Below are 21,191 nucleotides of genomic sequence, written 5' to 3' on the forward strand. Positions count from 1 at the left end.
TGGCAGTCTCGGTGTGGAGCTCTCCAATTCTTTTGTTGTTTTTGTTTGTCCTGTGTTTAGTAATTTTTTTCCAATTAGTTTTACCAGGGACGAACTGCTGAACATTCGGCAGCACATACCAGACAATCTTTTCCCAGTTTTTGACTATTCTGGCATTTTGCTGGACATTTTAGTCAGAGGCGCAGCTGTGTTGTTCAAGTGCGCTATGAGACGCAAATGAGGGAAGCGAGCCGGCACGCTGGTCAAGCTCCGACAGCGCGGCTTTCGAACAGCGCTGCCGAATAATCATCTAGCGAATCTCCACACTCTTCCTAACAAAACGGACGAACTACATCTCCTCACCCGTACAAACAAGGACTTTTCAAACTCTGCTGCTTCACAGAAACCTGGCTGAGTGAAGCCATTTCGGACAGTAGGTTACATCTTCTGGGCTTTCAGCTGTTCAGAGCGGATTGCATCGCGGAGTTAACGGGGAAAACGAGAGGCAGTGTACCATGCTTTTACATCAATGAAAGTTGGTGTACAGATGTAACAATGGTAAAGAGGATGTGCTGTCCTAATTTGGAAGCGCTCTTTATTAACTGTAAGCCGTTCTACTCGCCACGGGAGTTTTCCTTGTTTATTCTGGTGAGTGTGTATATCGCGCCAAACGCGTGTGTGAACACAGCGCTGCAACAGCTGACTGATCAAATCACAGACACAGAACAACAATACCCGGACTCAGTTATTATTATTCTTGGGGATTTTAACAAAGAAAATCTCACACGTGAACTGCCCATATACAAACAGCACATTACATGCCCCACCAGAGTCAGGAACATACTGGATCATTTCTACACAACAATAAAGGATGCATATCGCTCTGTCCCTAGAGCAGCTTTGAGACTCTCTGATCACTGTCTGGTTCATCTTCTTCCAACCTACAGGCAGAAATTAAAATCAACCAAGCCAGTAGTAAGGACTGTAAAGAGATGGATCAATGAAGCAGAGCGGGAACTACAAGCCTGCTTCGATTGCATGGATTGGAGTGTTTTTGAGGCTGCAGACACCAATCTGGACGAGCTCACAGATACTGTTACATCATATATCAGTTTCTGTGAGGATATGTGCTTTCCAACTAGGACTTATTTAAAGTTCAACAATGACAAACCGTGGTTTACAGCAGAGCTCAGGCAGCTTCATCAGGCCAAAGAGGATGCTTACGAGGGTGGGAATAAAGTCTTGTACAATCAGGCCAGGTACACACTGAACAAGGAAATCAGAGTGGCTAAAAGAAGATACTCTGAGAAGCTGAAAAACAAGTTTTCAGCTAACGACCCTGCATCAGTGTGGAATGGCATGAAACAACTCACAAATTAAAGGACTCCTACCCCCAACCCTGAGGTGGACCAACAACTGGCTGACGACCTGAATGTGTTCTACTGCAGATTTGATAGGCCCAATCTCACACCCCACACCCACTCTGACCTTCACGTCACACAAACACCCACACCTCCTGCAACCCCCCTCCTGCTACTCAACCTGCACTTAAGATCTGTGAAGATGATGTGAGCCAGGGCTTTCGGAAACAAAAGACGAGGAAAACTTCAGGCCCAGATTGCGTCTCACCAGCGTGTCTTCGATCCTGTGCTAACCAGCTGGCCCCCATCTTTACACAGATCATCAATAGATCACTGGAGCAGTGTGAAGTCCCATGCTGCTTCAAATGCTCAATCATTATTCCTGTCCCAAAGAAACCAAAAATCACAGGACTTAATGACTACAGACCTGCCGCCCTGATGTCTGTGGTCATGAAATCATTTGAGAGACTGGTGTTGGCCCACCTGAAGAACATCACTGGACCCTTTCTAGATCCCCTACAATTTGCTTATCAAGCAAACAGGTCTGTGGATGATGCAGTCAACATGGGATTGCATCATATCCTGCAACATCTGGACAGACCAGGGACATATGCAAGGATCCTTTTTGTGGACTTCAGTTCGGCTTTCAACACAATCATCCCAGCTATACTCAAGAATAAATTACACCAACTCTCTGTTCCCATGTCTATCTGTCAGTGGATTACCAGCTTTCTGACAGACAGGCAGTAGCTTGTGAGACAGGGGAAACTCACTTCCAGCACCTGTACAATCAGCACTGGTGCCCCCCAGGGATGTGTGCTCTCCCCACTACTCTTCTCCCTCTACACCAATGACTGCATCGCTAAGGACCCCTCTGTCAAGCTCCTGAAGTTTGCAGACGACACCACTGTCATCGGCCTCATCCGAGATGACGATGAGTCTGCATACAGAAGGGAGGTTGAACAGCTGGCTGTCTGGTGCAGTCAAAACAACCTTGAGCTGAACACATTCAAAACGGTGGAGATGATTGTGGACTTTAGGAGGAACACCCCAACACTGACCCCCCTCACCATTTTAAACAGCACTGTGGCAGCAGTGGAGTCATTCAGGTTCCTGGGCACTACCATCACACAGGACCTGAAGTGGGAGACACACATTGACTCCATTGTGAAAAAGGCCCAGCAGAGGTTGTACTTCCTTCGCCAGCTGAGGAAGTTCAACCTGCCACAGGCGCTGCTGATACAGTTCTACTCAGCAGTCATTGAGTCTGTCCTCTGCACTTCAATAACTGTCTGGTTTGGTTCAGTTACGAAATCAGACATCAGAAGACTACATAGGACATTTCGGACTGCTGAGAGGATTATTGGTTGTCCCCTGCCCCCCTTCAAGAACTATACACTTCCAGAGTGAGGAAAAAGGCTGGAAAAATCACTCTGGACCCCACTCACCCTGCCCATTACCTTTTTGAACTGTTTCCTTCTGGCCGACGCTTCTGATGCACCAGAACCATCAGGCACATGAACAGTTTTTTCCCTCAGGCTATTCATCTCATGAACAGTTAAATTGCCCCCATTGAGCAATAACTATGTGCAATACACAGTTTAGTCTTTTTTTATATTTATCCAACACATCCAACCTCTTCTGCCATTTCATTCCTCTGAAAAAAAAACAGACTACTAGAATAGGTTTACATGCTTTAATGTTCAAAAAACACATTATTTTTCTCATACTGTACATTTCTTTTCTCCGCTCTTCATACTCTGGCTCAAACACTCTGATTTACCTCCTGTCTCTTTAAAGCCCCCCTTTCCGAAAAGCCCAGTCTGCTCTGATTTGTCAGCTGGCCTAATCTGTTGTGATTGGTCAACTGCATAGAGCGTGTGTCGGAAATGTAACGCCCCTTACCATAACCGAGTTTCAGCTTCCGAGGCTTCATGAGCAGCTCTGTAAACACTACTGTAACTATGGTAACAATGGCATCGGTTTTTGCTGTAGCAGCTCTTGCCCGAGTCTGATAATGAATGAAATAATGAAAGTTTGGAAGAACAAGCTGATCAACCCAAACCACCTTCGCAAGCACGACTTGAGCAGGATGTTTCACAGTGGTACGTTTTAATTTAGTAGCTTTCTTACAAGTACACGGTTGATTATTGTGAACCTAACAAAGCTTCAAGTAAAAGACACGTAGTGCATATAAGTTAGTCATCTTTTGCTGGAATAGGTGTAGCTGAACTTTTATCGCCCAAGATATGAAGTAAGAACAGAGGCTTACTCCCTCATTACCGGGTGTATTATAGAGATAGAGAGCAAGTTAACCGTGGACTACCGTGGATAGTGGCTGTAACATTACAGCTTGTAATTATATAAGACTCTTGAGATCGACCATTTTGTTACACAGTTTTAGGTAAAAACGGCCCATAGCTAAATAGTAAACCCTTACCAAAACAATAACATTACATTGCAAGTTAGCCGAGCACTACCGTGGACTGCAGATGGAAAATTACCGTTTGTAAAAATAAATCCATCTCCACACTTGATCACTATTCATGATGGTAAAAACAACAAACAATCTGCATAATTCTACACAATTTTAGGTAAAAGTGGGCCCGCAGCTGATTAGCAAAACTATTTCAACACAATAACATTAGCTAGCAGGTTAGCAGAGGCCTACAGCTGTGCTCTGGGTGAACACCGTAGCCACAACACAAAACTCTGCATTTGAACTCTCAGTAGCAGATAAATCCATAAATAATCAAACATACTTACAGGTTGTGATCCTGAAGCGCCAGATTGTTCCAACAAAGTGTGAACTGCACCATCTTTCAGAGGTAACAGACTTGAAAATCCGGCATTGGTTGTGGTTGTACTGCTGAGGAATAGTGATAAAAATATATTTTAACCACTGATACTTCAATTCGTCTGCCATTGGAAGTCCAAACAAAGAGGTTTTGCTTTCGCGGTGAAGAAAACAGCATTTTCTCGACATGGCGACAACACTAACCCAACTCATCCCTCGGCTATAACTATGTTTGTTTGAGGGCAGGCCAAAGTAGCCCTTAGGCCGGCATTATGCAAATGTGTTACATAGTGATGTAGATACTTTACGGAAGAAATGGCTGGACTACAAACAGCCCGTTTCTTGTAGTTCTTGAGCAGTGTTGACTGTGGGAGAGAATAACTCCCTTTTGCATGGACTTTGTGCTTTGAAACTTTGCTGACCTTTTACATGCACAAAGAGCTATGTTACACACTAAAGGAAAGGTAAAATAATAGGGTCTCTTTAATTATCTCTGTCTTGTTGTATTGTTTGTGCACTGGAAGCTTCTGTCACCAAGAAAAATTCCTTGTATTTGTAAGCATACTTGGCAATAAAGCTCATTCTGATTCTGAAATGTTCTCCCAAAGATGAGGTTTTTAAGGTTAATGCTCCATCGAATTTTAAATCATCAACTGACCTCCCTACCCTAAACCTTAAACCTAAACCTAACCGATAGTGCCATAAAAAGAATATGTGACATGAATAATACAATTTCTAAAGCAACCACATAATTTTGTGGTGCTTCTATGACAGTTTTGTCTCACGTGAAAGGTGCTCCGCTATCGGATCTGATCTGTGCTGATCAGTGCCAAGAACATGCTGTTCCAGGAGCATTGAACTTTCTTTGTTTTGTTAATTTGATTAAATTTCAGCGTGACCTTGTGTCAAGGAACACATTTTGATCTGTGCCAATAGAAACTGAATTATGGTATGTGCTAGACAATGATATTTACCATGCCTGTTGTATAATAATAATATTAGAGTACACATATTCTGTCATAAACCCAATAATAATCCATATTTAAGAAATGTCTTAATAAATATTTTGTGGAATGTAATAACATATTTTGGATGAATAGCTAAGTAAAAGTTCAGAAAATGTATGCACAGACCTGCATCCGAATCAAACTCTTGACCTTGGTGTTGCTAGCTCTACCATTGCTAGTATACTTTAAAACCCTGTTGTCAAGTGTAAATCCAACCGTTACGCCAGCTTGTTGAGTTGCCCACCCCAGTTTGTTTTTCTTATAGATTTTAACCAGTCGTGTGGTTAGATGATACACAAACAAATGCATTAAGGCACAATGAGTGAGTCAAAGCAATCATTTTCTTTAAGCTGTTGCAACAGACTCCACCATTGAATATTCAATTTGCATCCGCTCAAACTTTGTGAAATTAACTTTGGCCCTGCGGTGTGTTCGGGCTGAGAGATAATCACACAAAGGAGGTTCAGCCCTTCACATGCTAGCGTTTGCATCGCTAAATCTCTGTTTTCTTTTCCAAGCCCTCAATCGGCCCGCCGCTCGACAGACCCTTTTGTGCGCACGTTAAAGGCCCTTTATTGATCGGAGGCAAAATGTTTTTAATGTTGTTGATGAGATTTTGAGATTGGCCAGCTAATGGGAAAATAGAGGCCCCTTTTTCAATCAATTTTTAACTCAAGTCTTAAATTGAAAATCTTTATCAATGCAATTAAGATTGATTTGATAGAAACACTTATACTTCAAAAATGTTTTGATACTTTTTTGTACCCCCTTAACTTCAAAATGATGTGAAAATACAGACTTTTATATGCTAAATAATGTTCCTCCCCGCTGTTATTCAGTCAGAGGTGAAAGATAAACAAACAAATAAATAAATTGCTTGAAGGACCCTTCTAGATGTTTGAAGGGCTACGAGTTCAGTTAACCATTTTAATTATAATTACCAAAGTGAAACATGAAACACATCCCGCTGATCACATACAATTTTTTTCTGATTTTGTGACCCACCTTGCATTTGCATTAATTAATTTTACACTGCATTTATGTCATGGAATTTATTTCCTTTGCACGTAGCACTGCAAGCAACAGAATATGTGTTAGTGCCACAGCTGGTTGATTTTAATAGACTGGGTGTTCTTATTGTTTGTCCTCAGTGCATGTCAAAGCTGGGACCTGTGAGGTCATTGCTGCCCACCGCTGCTGTAACAAGAACAAAATCGAGGAGCGTTCCCAAACTGTCAAGTGCTCTTGCTTCCCTGGGCAGGTTGCTGGGACAACAAGAGCAGCTCCCTCCTGCGTGGACGGTAAGATTGTTTTTGTTTGTTTGCCTGCGTGTTTGTGTTTTATTGTGTGTCTGGTATTATACATGTAATTGTGTTATATAAAAATATTTTATAGAAGGAAAAATATACACACTCAAAACCATTATTAAGCCTATATTTTAAAATTGTACTCTCCATTAAATTGAATTGTGTAAACTTCAACTAAATTAAATTGAATTAAATTAAATAACCAATTGAAATGTATAAATCTTAACAATATTTTTTGGAGAGTAGTAATAATAAATAATAGTAAATATACAGTATTTTATTTAAAATATATATTCATCTATTATATTTAAATCTTTGTATAGAGTTATATAAAAAAAATTATAGTAATAGTAAAGTAAATAATAGTTAATATACACGTAATTTTTTTTTAAGATCTACAAATTTAAATTTCCTAACAAAATTCTATCAAATTGAATTTGGTAATTTTTAACTGAATTAATAAAACTTAAAAATATCTAGGTTTTTTATTTGTTTTATTTTATTTTGTTAAAGATTACTCAACTCAATTCGATGTAATTTTATTATGAAACATGTAAATCTTTAAATTATGTTTTTGAGTGTATAGTGTATAAAATATATATGTATATATAAACTATACAAACATATTCACAATAAAATATAAAAACATTTATATTATACTTTTATTAATGTACAGTATTTTACTGTATAAATGCAATAGTAAATATATAGTATAGTAAGGTGTGTATATATATATATATATATATATATATATATATATATATATATATATATATATATATATATATATAATGCAAACTTTTAATTCACAATAAAAATAAACAAACATTTATATTATCTCATTATTTTCCACCATTAATTTTTTTTAAATATGTATTTTCTTACATTGTTGGAGCTGTCTGTATTTTGTCAGGGACAGTTATTAACATTATTATACCAACCAAAAACATTTTTAATAATAATATTTATATATATATATAAAAAATCTGTCCTTTTTTCTTTTCGTTTTGTAGATGAGATCCTTTATAAAAAAAAAAGTACTTTGGTGATGCCATCGTACAGTGATGGTATAAACTGTTAATACCATTTTATACCACTTTGATCTATACAATGTTACTTAATAATTACCATATTACCATATTCATGTTCGTTTACCCTCCACCTATGGTCATGATACATGTCTATAGAAACATAGTAGAACCATGCTATGGTACATGTAAAAAGAAATGGTATTGTCATGACATGTCAACAGAAACATGGTGCCTGCAGTTGACATCTCAGAAAGATTTAGCTTGGTAATGTGGGTAAGGAATATTGCTAGGATATTGGTCTTGGCGGACTAGATCTGCTACGCTGCTGCTGCAGAGCAAGTATGGTATGGAGACTTGCTACTGCAAGAAAATATACAGATATACTGAGTTAAGCATGTGGACAAGCTGTTGCTGCTCTCACAATTATTCAAAACACAAGACATGCTGCATCGAGCATGTATGACATGCTGCTGCACAAATAGACATTACAAACAATCTCCATGTATCAGATATAGACAGGTGGAGCTGGGTTGGGGTGGGTTTCAGAAAACAAAACGTTCGCAGCGCACTGCAGTGAAACCGGCTTATAAGCAAAACAAAGCAATTTAAATATTAGACAAAGAGAGAGACGAAAGTTGATTGGCTACCTGATTAGCTACATGCCAAAGGACCAACTTACATCATGTGATTCACATGTCGCATAGGAGTGAGCCGATTGGTTAACAGAAAACAATTCAAAGAACCCATCAGCTTGTGCCACATAGGGTTTCATGGCTGAACTTTGGTAATTTTCCTCAACTGTTGGCCTTTGTTTAATGTGAATTAAAAACACAAAAAGTGCAGTGTCTTTGGTTTTGTCCCTAAATGGTCCTTTTTATAATTCTAAGAATGAATGCTCCTGAATTAAATCATCAATATAAAGTGGGCGGTTTGTTTTTGAAGTGTGTTTGCCCATCTTTATCTCCATCTCATCTCTCTGTGCTGTCACTGCAGAGTCAGGCCCTGTTTGAGTGTAACACTATCATCCTGCTGTTCACTGGACTGCAGCGTGGGCTGCTTGTCTAATATCATGTTAACAGCCTCCCTCACTGGACAGGTCAATCGATCCTGATCCTCTTTTCTGCCCTCTTATGTTTCTGACAGGCCCTGCCACCCCTTACTGAACATCATGACAATAACGCATGATTCTGTCTACTAAATGAGGACAAAGCCCAACTAAACTTATAATCGAAAGTTACTTTTAATGCTTTTTATGCCATATTTTTGTATAAAAACATGCACAATGCATTGTCAAAGAAGCACTTGTAGAAAGTTGTCAAATTTAGCATTTTTCCCTAAAAAAAGAATTTTGCTATTGCAAAAGTGGGAGAAGACATTCAGAGACCTTTTATTTTGATGTCATGGGGGTTTAAAGTTTATAGCCTCATAAACTTCATCTTTGCTCCAAATTAAAAATTGAGGGCTAAAGCTTGACTGTGTCTACCCTCTTTTTCTTGTTTCTCCTCAACCTTCAATATTGTTCCCAGTCTCCCTGACTACAAGCCTTGTCATCTTGGCATAAAGGTAGACCTTTATCCCTGAAGACATACAGCAGGCACTGAGCCCACAATGGATTGATAGATTCAAACCTTCAGCCTGGAATCAAAGACTCCCTCGTTCACCAACGTCAATGTTTTTGAGATAGATAGATAGATAGAGAGAGAGAGAGAGAGAGAGAGAGATGGTTTCATTTCTTTTGACGTTGGACGAAAATAAGATCTTTTTTCGTTTTCTGCTCCTCTCAATCTTCATTGCCTTATCCTTCAAAATATTGGATAGGTGGTGATTTAGGATGTTTCTTTCCCGTATTGGCAGTTCCCACAGTGTGAATGAAGTGTTGAATTTTTTTTTCTCTCTTCCTGTCTGTCTTCTCTTCTCTCTCTTCCTGTCTTTGTTCCTCTTTCTCTTCTTTCTTTCTTCATTTTTCCCTTCTTGTCTTTCTTCCTTTTTCTCTTCCATTCTTTCCTCCTGCACTTTCTCTCTTTCTATTATTATCTTCCTGACTCTCTTCCTCTCTTTCTTCCGGTCTCTGTTCCCGTCATCCTCTCTTTCTTTGTTTTCGTTTCCTCTTCACTTTTCGTGTCTCTCTTCTTCCTATCTTCCTCTCTCTTTTCCTTTTGTCTTCCTGTTCTTTACTCTCTCTCTCTCTCTTCCGGTCTCTATTCTTCTCTCTCTTCCCATCTTTCTCTTTCTCTTCCTTTTCTCTTCCTCTTTCTTTCTCCTTTCCTCTTTCTCTTCCTCTCCTTTTCTCTCTTCCTGTTTCTTTTGTCCTACTTCTTCCTGTCTATCAACCTTTTCTCTTCCCCTTCCTTTATTTCCTTCTGTTTCTCTTTCACTCTTTCTTCTGGTCTCTCTCTTCCTGTTTCTCTTCTTTTCTCTGTTCTTCTGTCTTTTTTCTCTTCTTCCCCTCTTCTTTTCTCTCATCCTTTTCCTCTTCCATTCTCTCTTCCTGTTTCTATTCTTCTATTTTTTCCTGTCTCTTCTTCCCATCTTCCCCTCTTCCTTTTCTCCTCTTTGTTTCATACTCTTTCTTCCTCCATTCTTCTCTCTTCCATTCTCTCATCCTCTCTTTCTTCTGGTCTCTGTTCTTCTCTCTCTTCCCATCTTCCTCTCTCTCTTTCTCTCTCTCTTCCTTTTATCTTCCTCTTTCTCTTTTTCCTTCTCTCTTCCTGTTTCTCTTCCTCTTTCTTCCTTTCATTCTTCCCCTCTTCCCTTTTTCTTCCTCTTCCTTTCTCTTTTTCCCTCTTTGTTCCTCTCCTTCTTCCTTTCTCTCTCCCACTCATCCTCTCTCTTTTCTTGTCTCTTGTATCCAGCTTCTATAGTAGCACAGAAGTGGTGGTGTCAGATGCAGCCATGTATGGAGGGAGAGGAGTGTAAGGTGTTGCCGGATCTTAAAGGCTGGAGCTGCAGCACAGGAAACAAAGTCAAGACGACCAAGGTGAGAGAGAGACCATCCAATTACAGTATATTCCTATATCAGTCATGATAATTTCAACACCATGTTTAGATGCACCATTTGACTATGGTTCTGTTTGAAAACCTAGTAAGCTGCTTTGCTGTCTCCTGCCAACATAGGCAGCTGTCTTCTATGGCAGCATACTTACTGAAATTATGCCTCATAAGAGACCAATTTGGAACACTCTACATAGGCGGTAGCTCCGTGCATCTTTCAAATAGCGCTCCTCACGCGCAGCACATGGGACACTTGACTCGCAACTAATTTTAATACAGGTGACATGAGAGAAACTACGCGATCCACTAATGAGCATAAATACGCTCAGTACACACACATTTTGGGCAAAATAGTATGTTTTGAATTATATTAAATTGTTTATTATTATTAAGTTATTTATCTATACTTTTCAGTATTGAATGGATTATAAGTATATATATAATCTAAAATTAAATTCCGCCATCTTATTTTTCCACCAAACTCTCCACAGTGCATTCTTGGATCCCCTACCCAGGGAAGGATACATATGATGCTACCTTAGAATTTGGACAAAACGAGATATCTTAGGAGGCAGCATAATTAAGATACCTACCTTTTGGAACAGCCTTTGCATCGGTTTGCTCCTATGGTGTCATAAAATGCTGCCTCCAGAGGATGCTCACAAGGTTTGGAACAGACCCTACATTTCAATACCTCTGCCAATTGATTCCAAGTGACTTTACCCCGCGCGCGGGTATTTGTGTGTGTGTGTGTTCGCGCACGCTGTGTATTTTCCCCTCTGAGCTTTTCATAGGTAAGATATGTCTAAATGCTAAATGGGAATCAGACTTATCCATTACTCCCGATGCCGATTTCTGGACACAAATCTGCAAAAATATCTACTTCATGACAAAAAATGCCAACCTGCAACTTATAAGGTACTTTATAGATTTCTGGACGGAAGTAGTTTAAAATGGGATTTACTTTAGAAACCTGCTCACATTGCACACAAAATAACCCAGACACCTATGTTCACGCCATTTGGCATTGCACCCCAATTAAATTATTTGGGGAAATCATCACTGAATCACTATCCGTCCTTATGGGATGTCACATCCCAATGTCTTCCTCCCTCTGTATACTAGGTGACATATCCATAATCAATTTAAACAACACAAACAGTCAATTACTCCTAGTGGCACTAACTATCGCCAAGAAAACTATTCTCATGAACTGGAAATCAAGGAACACCATACATATTGCATCTTAGAAAAACGTATAGATTACATCTCCTTGGAAAACCTGTCCACTTCCGTTCAAAACAATACACTAGAATTACACCCCTCTTGGTCATCTCTCATTACCTTCCAACAGTCATGAATCTGCTGACCTTCTTTGTCTGAAACCAACCACAACGATACACCTCCATCTACATCCACATATGATTGGGGGGGGGGGGGGGGGGGATTAGGAGGAGGTAACAACATTGATTAATACTGAACCTAGTTAAATACATATAAAGATAAGTTAATTGATTAATTTATTTTATTTATTTTTTTTCCTCCTCTGCTTCGGGACCCCAGTAGGCCGTGGCATCCCAGTCTGTGTCTGGTGCAGTGGGGGTTAGTTGTGGGTGGGTGTGGTGTGGGGCCTGGGGCTTGAACCTTCCCGCCATCTCCCCGCACTTTTTCGCCCTGGATTTCTTGCCTTGGGCTGGTTCTGCATTGCATGCCTCGCTTTTTTTTAATGCATCACATATTAGCTGAGATACATACACATCTATTAAGAGCTTACCAAGGAATGCATCAGAAAAAGGAGTAAAGGGAAGGGAGAAAAAGAGAAAAAAAGAACACAACAACACAGGGTAAGCATGGCATGTGTGTGGCGGCCTGGGTTTTGCCCTGGGCTGGTTCTATGCTACACGCCTCGCTTTTTTAATGCATCACACACTAGTTGACACACATACACACCTATTGAAGAAGGAGGAGAAAAAAAAAAAGTAGAAAAAAAAACAACAACACAGGCATGTGGGGAATGTCCTGGGGAATGGGGGGGATGGGGGTGTGGACCTTGGGCCCTGTGCCCCACGGCATCTCTCCCCGACGGCCCGTTGTGGCGTGACATGGGCGGGGGACTCATTTATGATGTGGCCATGGAGGGATCAGAAGCAGCCTTATAATAATTTTATATTATTATTATTATTACTACTACTATTATTATTATTTGCCCTCTTCATTGTCCTCCAACCCCCCACCCCCAACCCCCCATTCTTAATGAATTGAGTTTATTATTATTATTATTATTATAGTCATTATTATTGTCATTATAATTTGTTGTTTTTACTATTGTTATATCTGTTATACATTTCTAGATGTTCTCTTTTTTTTATATGCTTCCACCCCAACACCCAGATACACACACACACACACACACACACACACACACAAAAGTATATATACATACAGGAGATAGACTTGTCATGTTGGCCGTTGGTATGTATGTTTGTTTGCCTTGGTTATTTTGTATTTGTTACATGTAAATACTGTCACATTCTTTGTTTGCATATTAATAAAAAAAATAAAAATAAAAATAAAAAGATATGTCCATGCACGTCAGCTGCGCTCATTGTCAGTGTTAAGTTTCAGTCTCTTCATCAATCTGCATCAAATGAAGAAAAAAAAGTTCTGTCTCTCCTACAACGTCCAACTGTTTATTATTTATTGCGCAATGTGAGCCTATGCAAAATATTCGGTAACATCTGTTATATTTCACATTTTCTTTTTGCTGACGTAGTGCTGTTTGGGTGGAGTAAAGTTAACATATGTGGCTTGAACCAGGGCCAGATTAAGTCTCCTGAGTGCCCCTGGGCTTGAATTTACAGTTGAAGTCAGAAGTTTACGAACACTTAGGTTGAAGTCATTAAAACTCATTTTTTAACTACTCCACAGATTTAATATTAGCAAACTATAATTTTGGCAAGTCGTTTAGGACATCTACTTTGTGCATGACATGAGTAATTTTTCCAACAATTGTTTACAGACAGATTGTTTCTCTTTTAATTGACTATATCACAATTCCAGTGTGTCAGAAGTTTACATACACTAAGTTAACTGTGCCTTTAAGCAGCTTGGAAAATTCCAGAAAATTATGTCAAGACTTTAGACAATTAGACAATTACTTTCTGATAGGAGGTGTACTGAATTGAAGGTGTACCTGTGGATGTATTTTAATGTCTACCTTCAAACTCAGTGCCTCTTTGCTTGACATCATGGGAAAATCAAAAGAAATCAGCCAAGACCTCAGAAAAAAAATTGTGGACCTCCACAAGTCTGGTTGGGAGCAATTTCCAAATGCCTAAAGGTACCATATTCATCTGTTCAAACAATAGTACACAAGTGTAAATATCATGGGACCACGCAGCCATCATACCGCTCAAGAAGGAGACGCATTCTGTCTCCTAGAGATGAATGTAGTTTGGTGCGAAAAGTGCAAATCAATCCCAGAACAACAGCAAAGGACCTTGTGAATATGCTGGAGGAAACAGGTAGACATGTATCTATATCCACAAGTAAAACGAGTCCTATATCAACTTCAGTTGAAAGGCTGCTCAGCAAGGAAGAAGCCAATGCTCCAAAACCACCACAAAAAAGCCAGACTATAGTTTGCAAGTGCACAACATGGAGACAAAGATCTTACTTTTTGGAGAAATTTCCTCTGGTCTAATGAAACAAAAATTGAACTGTTTGGCCATAATGACCATTGTTATGTTTGGAGGAAAAAGGGTGAGGCTTGCAAGCCAAAGAACACCATCCTAACCGTGAAGCATGGGGGTGGCAGCATCATGTTGTGGGGGTGCTTTGCTGCAGGAGGGACTGGTGCACTTCACAAAATAGATGGCATCATGAGAAACGAAAATTATGTGGATGTATTGAAGCAACATCTCTAGACATCAGATAGGAAGTTAAAGCTCGGTCGCAAATGGGTCTTCCAAATGGACAATGACCCCAAGCATACCTCCAAAGTTGTGGCAAAATGGCTTAAGGACAACAAAGTCAAGGTATTGGAGTGGCCATCACAAAGCCCTGACCTCAATCCGATAGAAACTTTGTGGGCAGAACCGAAAAAGCATGTGCGAGCAAGAAGGCCTACAGACCTGATTCAGTAACACCAGTTCTGTCTGGAGGAATGGGCCAAAATTCCAGCAGCTTATTGTGAGAAGCTTGTGGAAGGCTACCCAAAATGTTTGACCCAAGTTAAACAATTTAAAGGCAATGCTACCAAATACTAATAAAGTGTATGCAAACTTCTGACCTACTGGGAATGTGATGAAAGAAATAAAAGCTGAAATAAATCATTCTCTCTACTATTATTCTGACATTTCACATTCTTAAAATATAGTAATCTTAACTGACCTAAGACAGCGAAAGTTTTCTACGATTAATGTCAGGAATTGTGAAAAACTGAGTTTAAATGTATTTGGCTAAGGCGTATGAAAACTTCTGACTTCAACTGTATGTAGTGCCCCCCACCCCCCTAAAAAAAGACATACACAGTACAAAAAATTTTACTCAATAACTCCTGACCTGATATAGAAACATGGAGTATAAACAATTTTCAGAAGAACGCACTGCTAGTGTGGAGACTTTAATACTACTGTAGATACTATTAAACTACTAATAGTTACAGATATCCTATAACAGTATTTTCTTTTTTTTTTTACAAATGCCGTCACATGGTGACCCTCTGGACGTGGTGCCCCTGGGCATGTGCCCAATTGCCCATATGGTTAATCTGGCCCTGGCTTGAACAGCCCGATGCATATACACTTGACCAAGTTTTGTCTGGAATGCGTCTCAAACCACCTCTGTAGGTCGGGTTTATATCCGTCTCATATCCGTCTTGGAGGGCATTCACACTTGGTCTTTTCATGATCGGGTAGCAATCCAATCTGTGAAAACACATGAAGTGACCAAGTGTAAATACCCTCCAAATGTTTGGAAATGCATTTCAGTCTAAACGGTCTGAACAAATGAATTTCATCAGTTGTTAAATGAAAGTGCAGACAATTACTGTTGACCTAAAGATCAAAGTTTGAAATTGGAATTTAGTGCAATGGTAACAAAGTCTATGTTAACAAGTATCATAATAAAGTGAATTAAAGAATAGAGATTGACTGTTTTTAGTTTTTCAATGGTCGATGCCAAAGCAGTTTAAAAGAGAACAGGGTGGATCTTTGTCTTTATATATGCAGCATGTATACAATATTTACAATATTTTTTTTGTTTATTTGTTTTTTGTTTGTTTTTTCTTCCAAAAAACAGAAAATGTGTATGATCCATTGACAAGACTGTTAGTACATTTTACATTTGACACAAGGGATCAGACATGATTGTTAGACAATGCCGATAATCTCAAAATGAGCTTTTCATGGCCGGTACACAAAAAAGTAATTTTATTAACTATTGTTACTGATTGCTTCCATTCTTCTACTGAATGCACTAGTTTTCTACCTTCATAAACTGTCAAGCTTTCAGCTTATTAGTAGTACAGCCATTAGACATTCCCTTTAAATAAAACACAATCTGGGACCCTGTACAATCTTTTTTGAGCAAATAGCGCAGACAAAAGCAACTCAATGTGGCATTACATTTAGGAAAGTCAGTGCAGGGGCAGTGATGCGCTTCTGCAGGTTAATGCAAGTTATTGTTTTTATGTTTACCGCCGCGTGTTTGCGAGTGATCGCATATGTACCGTTGACACACTGGGATGTAGCCATCCATCAGGCTGAGGGCTTTGACTCACCAAATGCCTGCACTTGAGTCAAGTCCTCCATTATTCATGGGGCAGAGGGGGCCTGCGTGAGGCAGACCTTTTTTCTTTAGCCTGGTTAATAATTCATGCCACTGCACTCATGTCAACAGCAGGCAGACCTTTGAGGTGTTGGGAGCTTCTCTCAACCTGCGCTTGATTTTGGGGCCCTCCAGGCCTCCGTTTTTGCACACAAGCATGCATACAACTGCAGGAAGAAGATCCCAGAGAAGACTGATTGGAAGGTTGTAATCTAGATGATTATGACATCAAAGGTTTGATTATTGAAAACTGAACTTTTTTAAGGATCAGTTTAACCTTGTGAGACCCCGCGTCCACATGCGTGCATATTATGTTTTGGCTTCACTATAGGCTATGCTTAGTTAAAAAAAAAACTTTTAAAAACCAACTGATCTCAGTTCAGGAGACTCTAGGCTGTCATTAAAGGGTTAAACTTTCAGCGCACCGAGTCATGTGACAAAACAACATGGTTCCAATCTCAGCCGAGTTTGTCTTTCGGAGAAACGGCAACAAAACTACATCTGGTAAGAAACCAGCTTAAGTTTTCACATTAAAACCTGTTTGAGTCAAAAGAGTAGAGTCTCTAGTTTCATCCGATATGCCATTTAAAAAGTTGCTTCGATTTATGGTGAAACGGCACGCTGTTAAACACAATGTAGGACTATCTTTCTATAAAAATCCTACATTCACTGTGCATTATTACATTGAGGATCAATGGACGTATCCAAAAGCTGGAAAATGTTGCTTTTAGAGGCTGTAAATGGAGTTAGAATGAAAATAAGGTGCATTTCAAACGTTCTGAGACCAGTGAAAACAGACAGCACACTGGAGGTTAAGTTATTCACTAATTAGGGAGCAAGGGAGCATCCTATAGCTTTCCTATGCAGCCTAGTGCATTCACTTCTAACATCTAGTCAAAAGTTCGGTTTCATGCTGCAGATGATGTTTGGACCACTCAACATGTTTGGCAGACATGGAACAATGATAATCAGTACATAGATTCAGAATTTTATAATGCAAAATTGTATTTTAACATGGTTGGCAGTGATTTGATGATGCTGGCCATAACTTTTAATCAGAAATATTTATTCAGCTTTATAGAAAATCAGCTATAATGTCTATAAAGTCTCAAAAACATGAATAACCAACACTCCTGGACACATAATAAACTGTTTGTTGAAAAAAATCGAACTCTCTATAGCTTGAAATTACTTAAAATTTCACAACTTAGTCTCGCTGTTCACATATGTGGACATCAATTTTTAGGAAAAAACTTGCTCTAGTTTTTTTTTTTTTTTTTTTTTTTGCTTGTTTATTTGATGCTACTAGTTACAAATCAAAAAGGGAAATAGAAAATGCACACAGCAGTCACGCTTGGGTCTCAGGAGGTTAAATTTTGTAGCAATGCTCTTTATTGGATTATCACGTTTTATCTCAAATAAATTGGAAAATATCGCATTTTAAATGCCAATCTTTTTCTTGTCTGAAACATTTTTTTTTAAAATAATTTTTATATTGGTTCTGTAAAATACAGTATACAGTATGTATGTTGTGTTACAAAAATGATATGCTAAAAATTCAAAATGTAAACAAACTGAAATCACACTAATGTAATGAAATGTATTGTTTTATCCAGAGTCAATTTTAGTATATAATGGGGTTCTAAAGTCTAAAACAACTAGTAAAAATACTTCTATTTTGCATTTTTTAATAAAAAAAAAATGATATTATCAGTATAACAATTTTAGAGAAAAGTTAGAGAAAAGTTGCAGAGTTATTTAATACTTGGTACAGGTATGCCCCCCTTTTGCTTTAATTGCTTTATTTTTGTATTCTGTTTTATCAAGACAAAAAAGACGAAAAGAAAAAATCCTGCACACTACCATAGCTTGCAAAACATGATCAGAAATGTATTTGCGACAAAACTGATTGTGTTTTGCAAGTTATGGTAGTGTGCAGTATTTTTATGTTTTTGTCTTTATAATATCTTTTTTCTTAAGCACCTACCTATAACTTTTCAGGTGTGTGAGGGGCTTTACATTTTCGATTGTATTCTGTTTTATAAAAAATAATCTTTTGATATACATGTTTATATTGTGTACATTTTATTCTTTTCTTTATCCTTTTTTTTTTTTTAAAACACCTTGAGAAGCTACCTTTAAAACTATTATCAGTATTAAAGATAGCAAATAATAGAGCTGGCATGGACTCCACAGAAACTGATGATTCATGTTATTCCAGCACCAGCAGGTTTAAATAATAATAATAATAAACTTGATTTTCAATGTGGTCTCAAACGTTTGGACCCCATTGTATCTCCAGGCACTTCCTGTCCTTTTTCCTCTATATATTATATTTGAACAGTTTTCAATTGCTCGGTCTGAAGTCGCCCATCCAAATTTCTATCACATTGCCAGTCATGGCCACCGAACCCCATTTTTAAACCAAAGAGGTTGTAGTAAGTCTAGGAGAAGGTGTCCAGAACACCTTTCCACTTCCTCTGTGTCCTCCAGCTGCCTGCTGGCAGTGACATAAAGGTGTAGATTACACTGGGTTTCCCATAGCAGTCTGCCCGTCTGGCCTCATCTACAGCCATAGAGACCTACCCTACCCCTGGCCCCTGAGCCCTGCTTCTGTGCTACAGAGCTGGAACAGGACCAGACTCGCATACTACACCCTCTCAGATCCAGAGGAGCTCACAGCTCCGGTCCCTTAGTGCACTGCCTCGCTATTTCAGGCTACGACTGCTGAGCTCATACTGGTGGTGTGGTTAATGACACTTGTAGGTGACGATACAGTGTGCCTGTGTGAGCACATGTACTAACACCTCATGCCTTGGAGAAAACTTTTTAAATGAAGATGATTCAATTTTTATATTGTAGGAGGATTTGAAGTTCAAGAGATAATTAGTTCGCACACTGTGGTTGCTGTTGTTGTGTTATGAGGACATTTAACATATCAGACATGCTAATAACAAGGATTGGGCGGTATAATCAAAATCTTATATCACAGTAATGATATATATCACAATATAGTTATTTCTGCTGGAAACTCAACTAACTAATACATAGATAGCAATGTGTTCTTGCCTGTTTCTGTTGAATCCAGTGAATTCAATACATTACATTATGAATGAAATGTACTTCTCATCTCATTTTATTATTTGCTGTTTTTAACTTGGAAAAGAAAGGATCTTTCATAAAAATCAGTGCAAAATACTTATCTATACTTATGATGGTGCCGCGGATGGCCACCTGGGTGTGGAGCGCTCCTATTGTTTTATTGTTTTTGTTTGTTTGTCCTGTGTTTAGTAATCTTTTTCCAGTCAGTTTTACCAGAGACGAACTGCTGAACATTCAGCAGCATATACCAGTCAATCTTTTCCCGGTTTTTGAATATTCAGATGTTTTGCTGGACATTTTAGTCAGAGGTGCAGCTCTGCTGTTCAAGAGATGCAGGCGAGGGAGACGAGCAGGCGCGCTGGTCAGGCTCTGCCGGCACGGCTTTCGAACAGCGCTGCCGAGCATTCATCTAGCGAATCTCCGCTCTCTTCCTAACAAAATGGATGAACTACATCTCCTCACCCGCACAAACAAGGATTTTTCAACCTCTGCTGCCTTGTGCTTCAAAGAAACCTGGCTGAGTGAAGACATTCTGGACAGCGCGTTACATCTGCCGGGCTTTCAGCTGTTCAGAGTGGATTGCGGAGTTTACGGGGAAAACGAAAGGCGGTGGAACATGCTTTTACATCAATGAAAGTTGGTGTACAGATATAACAATGTTAAAGATGTTAAAGATATGCTCTTTATTAACTGTAAGCCTTTCTACTCGCCGCAGGAGTTTTTCTCGTTTATTCTGGTGAGTGTGTTTGAATGCCGCACTGCAACAGCTGGCTGATCAAATCACAGACACAGAACAACAATACCCAGACCCAGTTATTATTATTCTTGGGAATTTTAACAAAGCAAACCTCACATGTGAACTGCCCAAATACAAACAGCACATTACATGCCCCACCAGTAATATTCTGGATCACTGCTACACAACAATAAAGGATGCATATTGCTCTGTCCCTAGAGCAGCTTTGGGACTCTCTGATCACTGTCTGTTTAATCTTCTTCCAAACTACAGACAGAAACTAAAATCTGCTAAACCTGTAGTAAGGACTGTAAAGTGATGGACCAATGAAGCAGAGCTGGAACTACAAGCCTGCTTTGACTGCACTGATTGGAGTGTTTTTGAGGCTGCAGACACCAATCTGGACAAGCTCACAGATACTGTTACATCATATATCAGTTTCTGTGAGGATATGTGCATCGCTACTAGGACTTATTTCATATTTAACAATGACAAACCATGGTTTACAGCGGAACTCAGGCAGCTTCGTCTGGCCAAAGAGGATGCTTACAGGGGTGGGGATAAAGTCTTGTACAATCAGGCCAGGAACACACTGAATAAGGTAATCAGAGTGGCTAAAAGAAGATACTCTGAGAAGCTGAAAAACAAGTTTTCAGCTAACGACCCTGCATCAGTGTGGAGTGGCATGAAACAACTAACGAATTACAGGACTCCTACCCCCGACCCTGTGGTGGATCAACAACTGGCTGACGACCTGAATGTGTTCTACTGTAGATTTGAAAGGCCCAATCTCACACCCCACACCCACTCTGACCTTCACTTCACACAAACACCAACACCTCCTGCAACCCCCCTCCTCCCCCATCCTGATACTCAACCTGCAATTAAGATCTGTGAAGATGATGTGTTTCGTGTCTTTCGAAAACAAAAGATAAAGAAAGCACAGGGCCCAGATGGCATTTCACCTGCATGACTTAGATCCTGTGCTAACCAGCTGGCCCCCATCTTCACACAGATCTTCAATAGATCACTGGAGCAGTGTGAATCCCAT

At 39.3% G+C, this 21,191-nt stretch overlaps 1 protein-coding gene across 1 annotated transcript in view; it reads left to right on the plus strand.

The window, feature by feature from the left end:
* LOC127449365 (chemokine-like protein TAFA-2) overlaps positions 1 to 21,191 on the plus strand; it is a 161,620-nt gene that overhangs the window by 137,859 nt on the left and 2,570 nt on the right. Inside the window, exons 3-4 of the mRNA XM_051712731.1 lie at positions 6,296 to 6,445; positions 10,335 to 10,459. Of these exons, the coding sequence (XP_051568691.1) occupies positions 6,296 to 6,445; positions 10,335 to 10,459 (275 nt within the window). The remainder of the gene's footprint in view (positions 1 to 6,295; positions 6,446 to 10,334; positions 10,460 to 21,191) is intronic.

The sequence above is a fragment of the Myxocyprinus asiaticus genome, chromosome 12, assembly GCF_019703515.2.
Source record: "Myxocyprinus asiaticus isolate MX2 ecotype Aquarium Trade chromosome 12, UBuf_Myxa_2, whole genome shotgun sequence".
NCBI lineage: Eukaryota > Metazoa > Chordata > Actinopteri > Cypriniformes > Catostomidae > Myxocyprinus > Myxocyprinus asiaticus.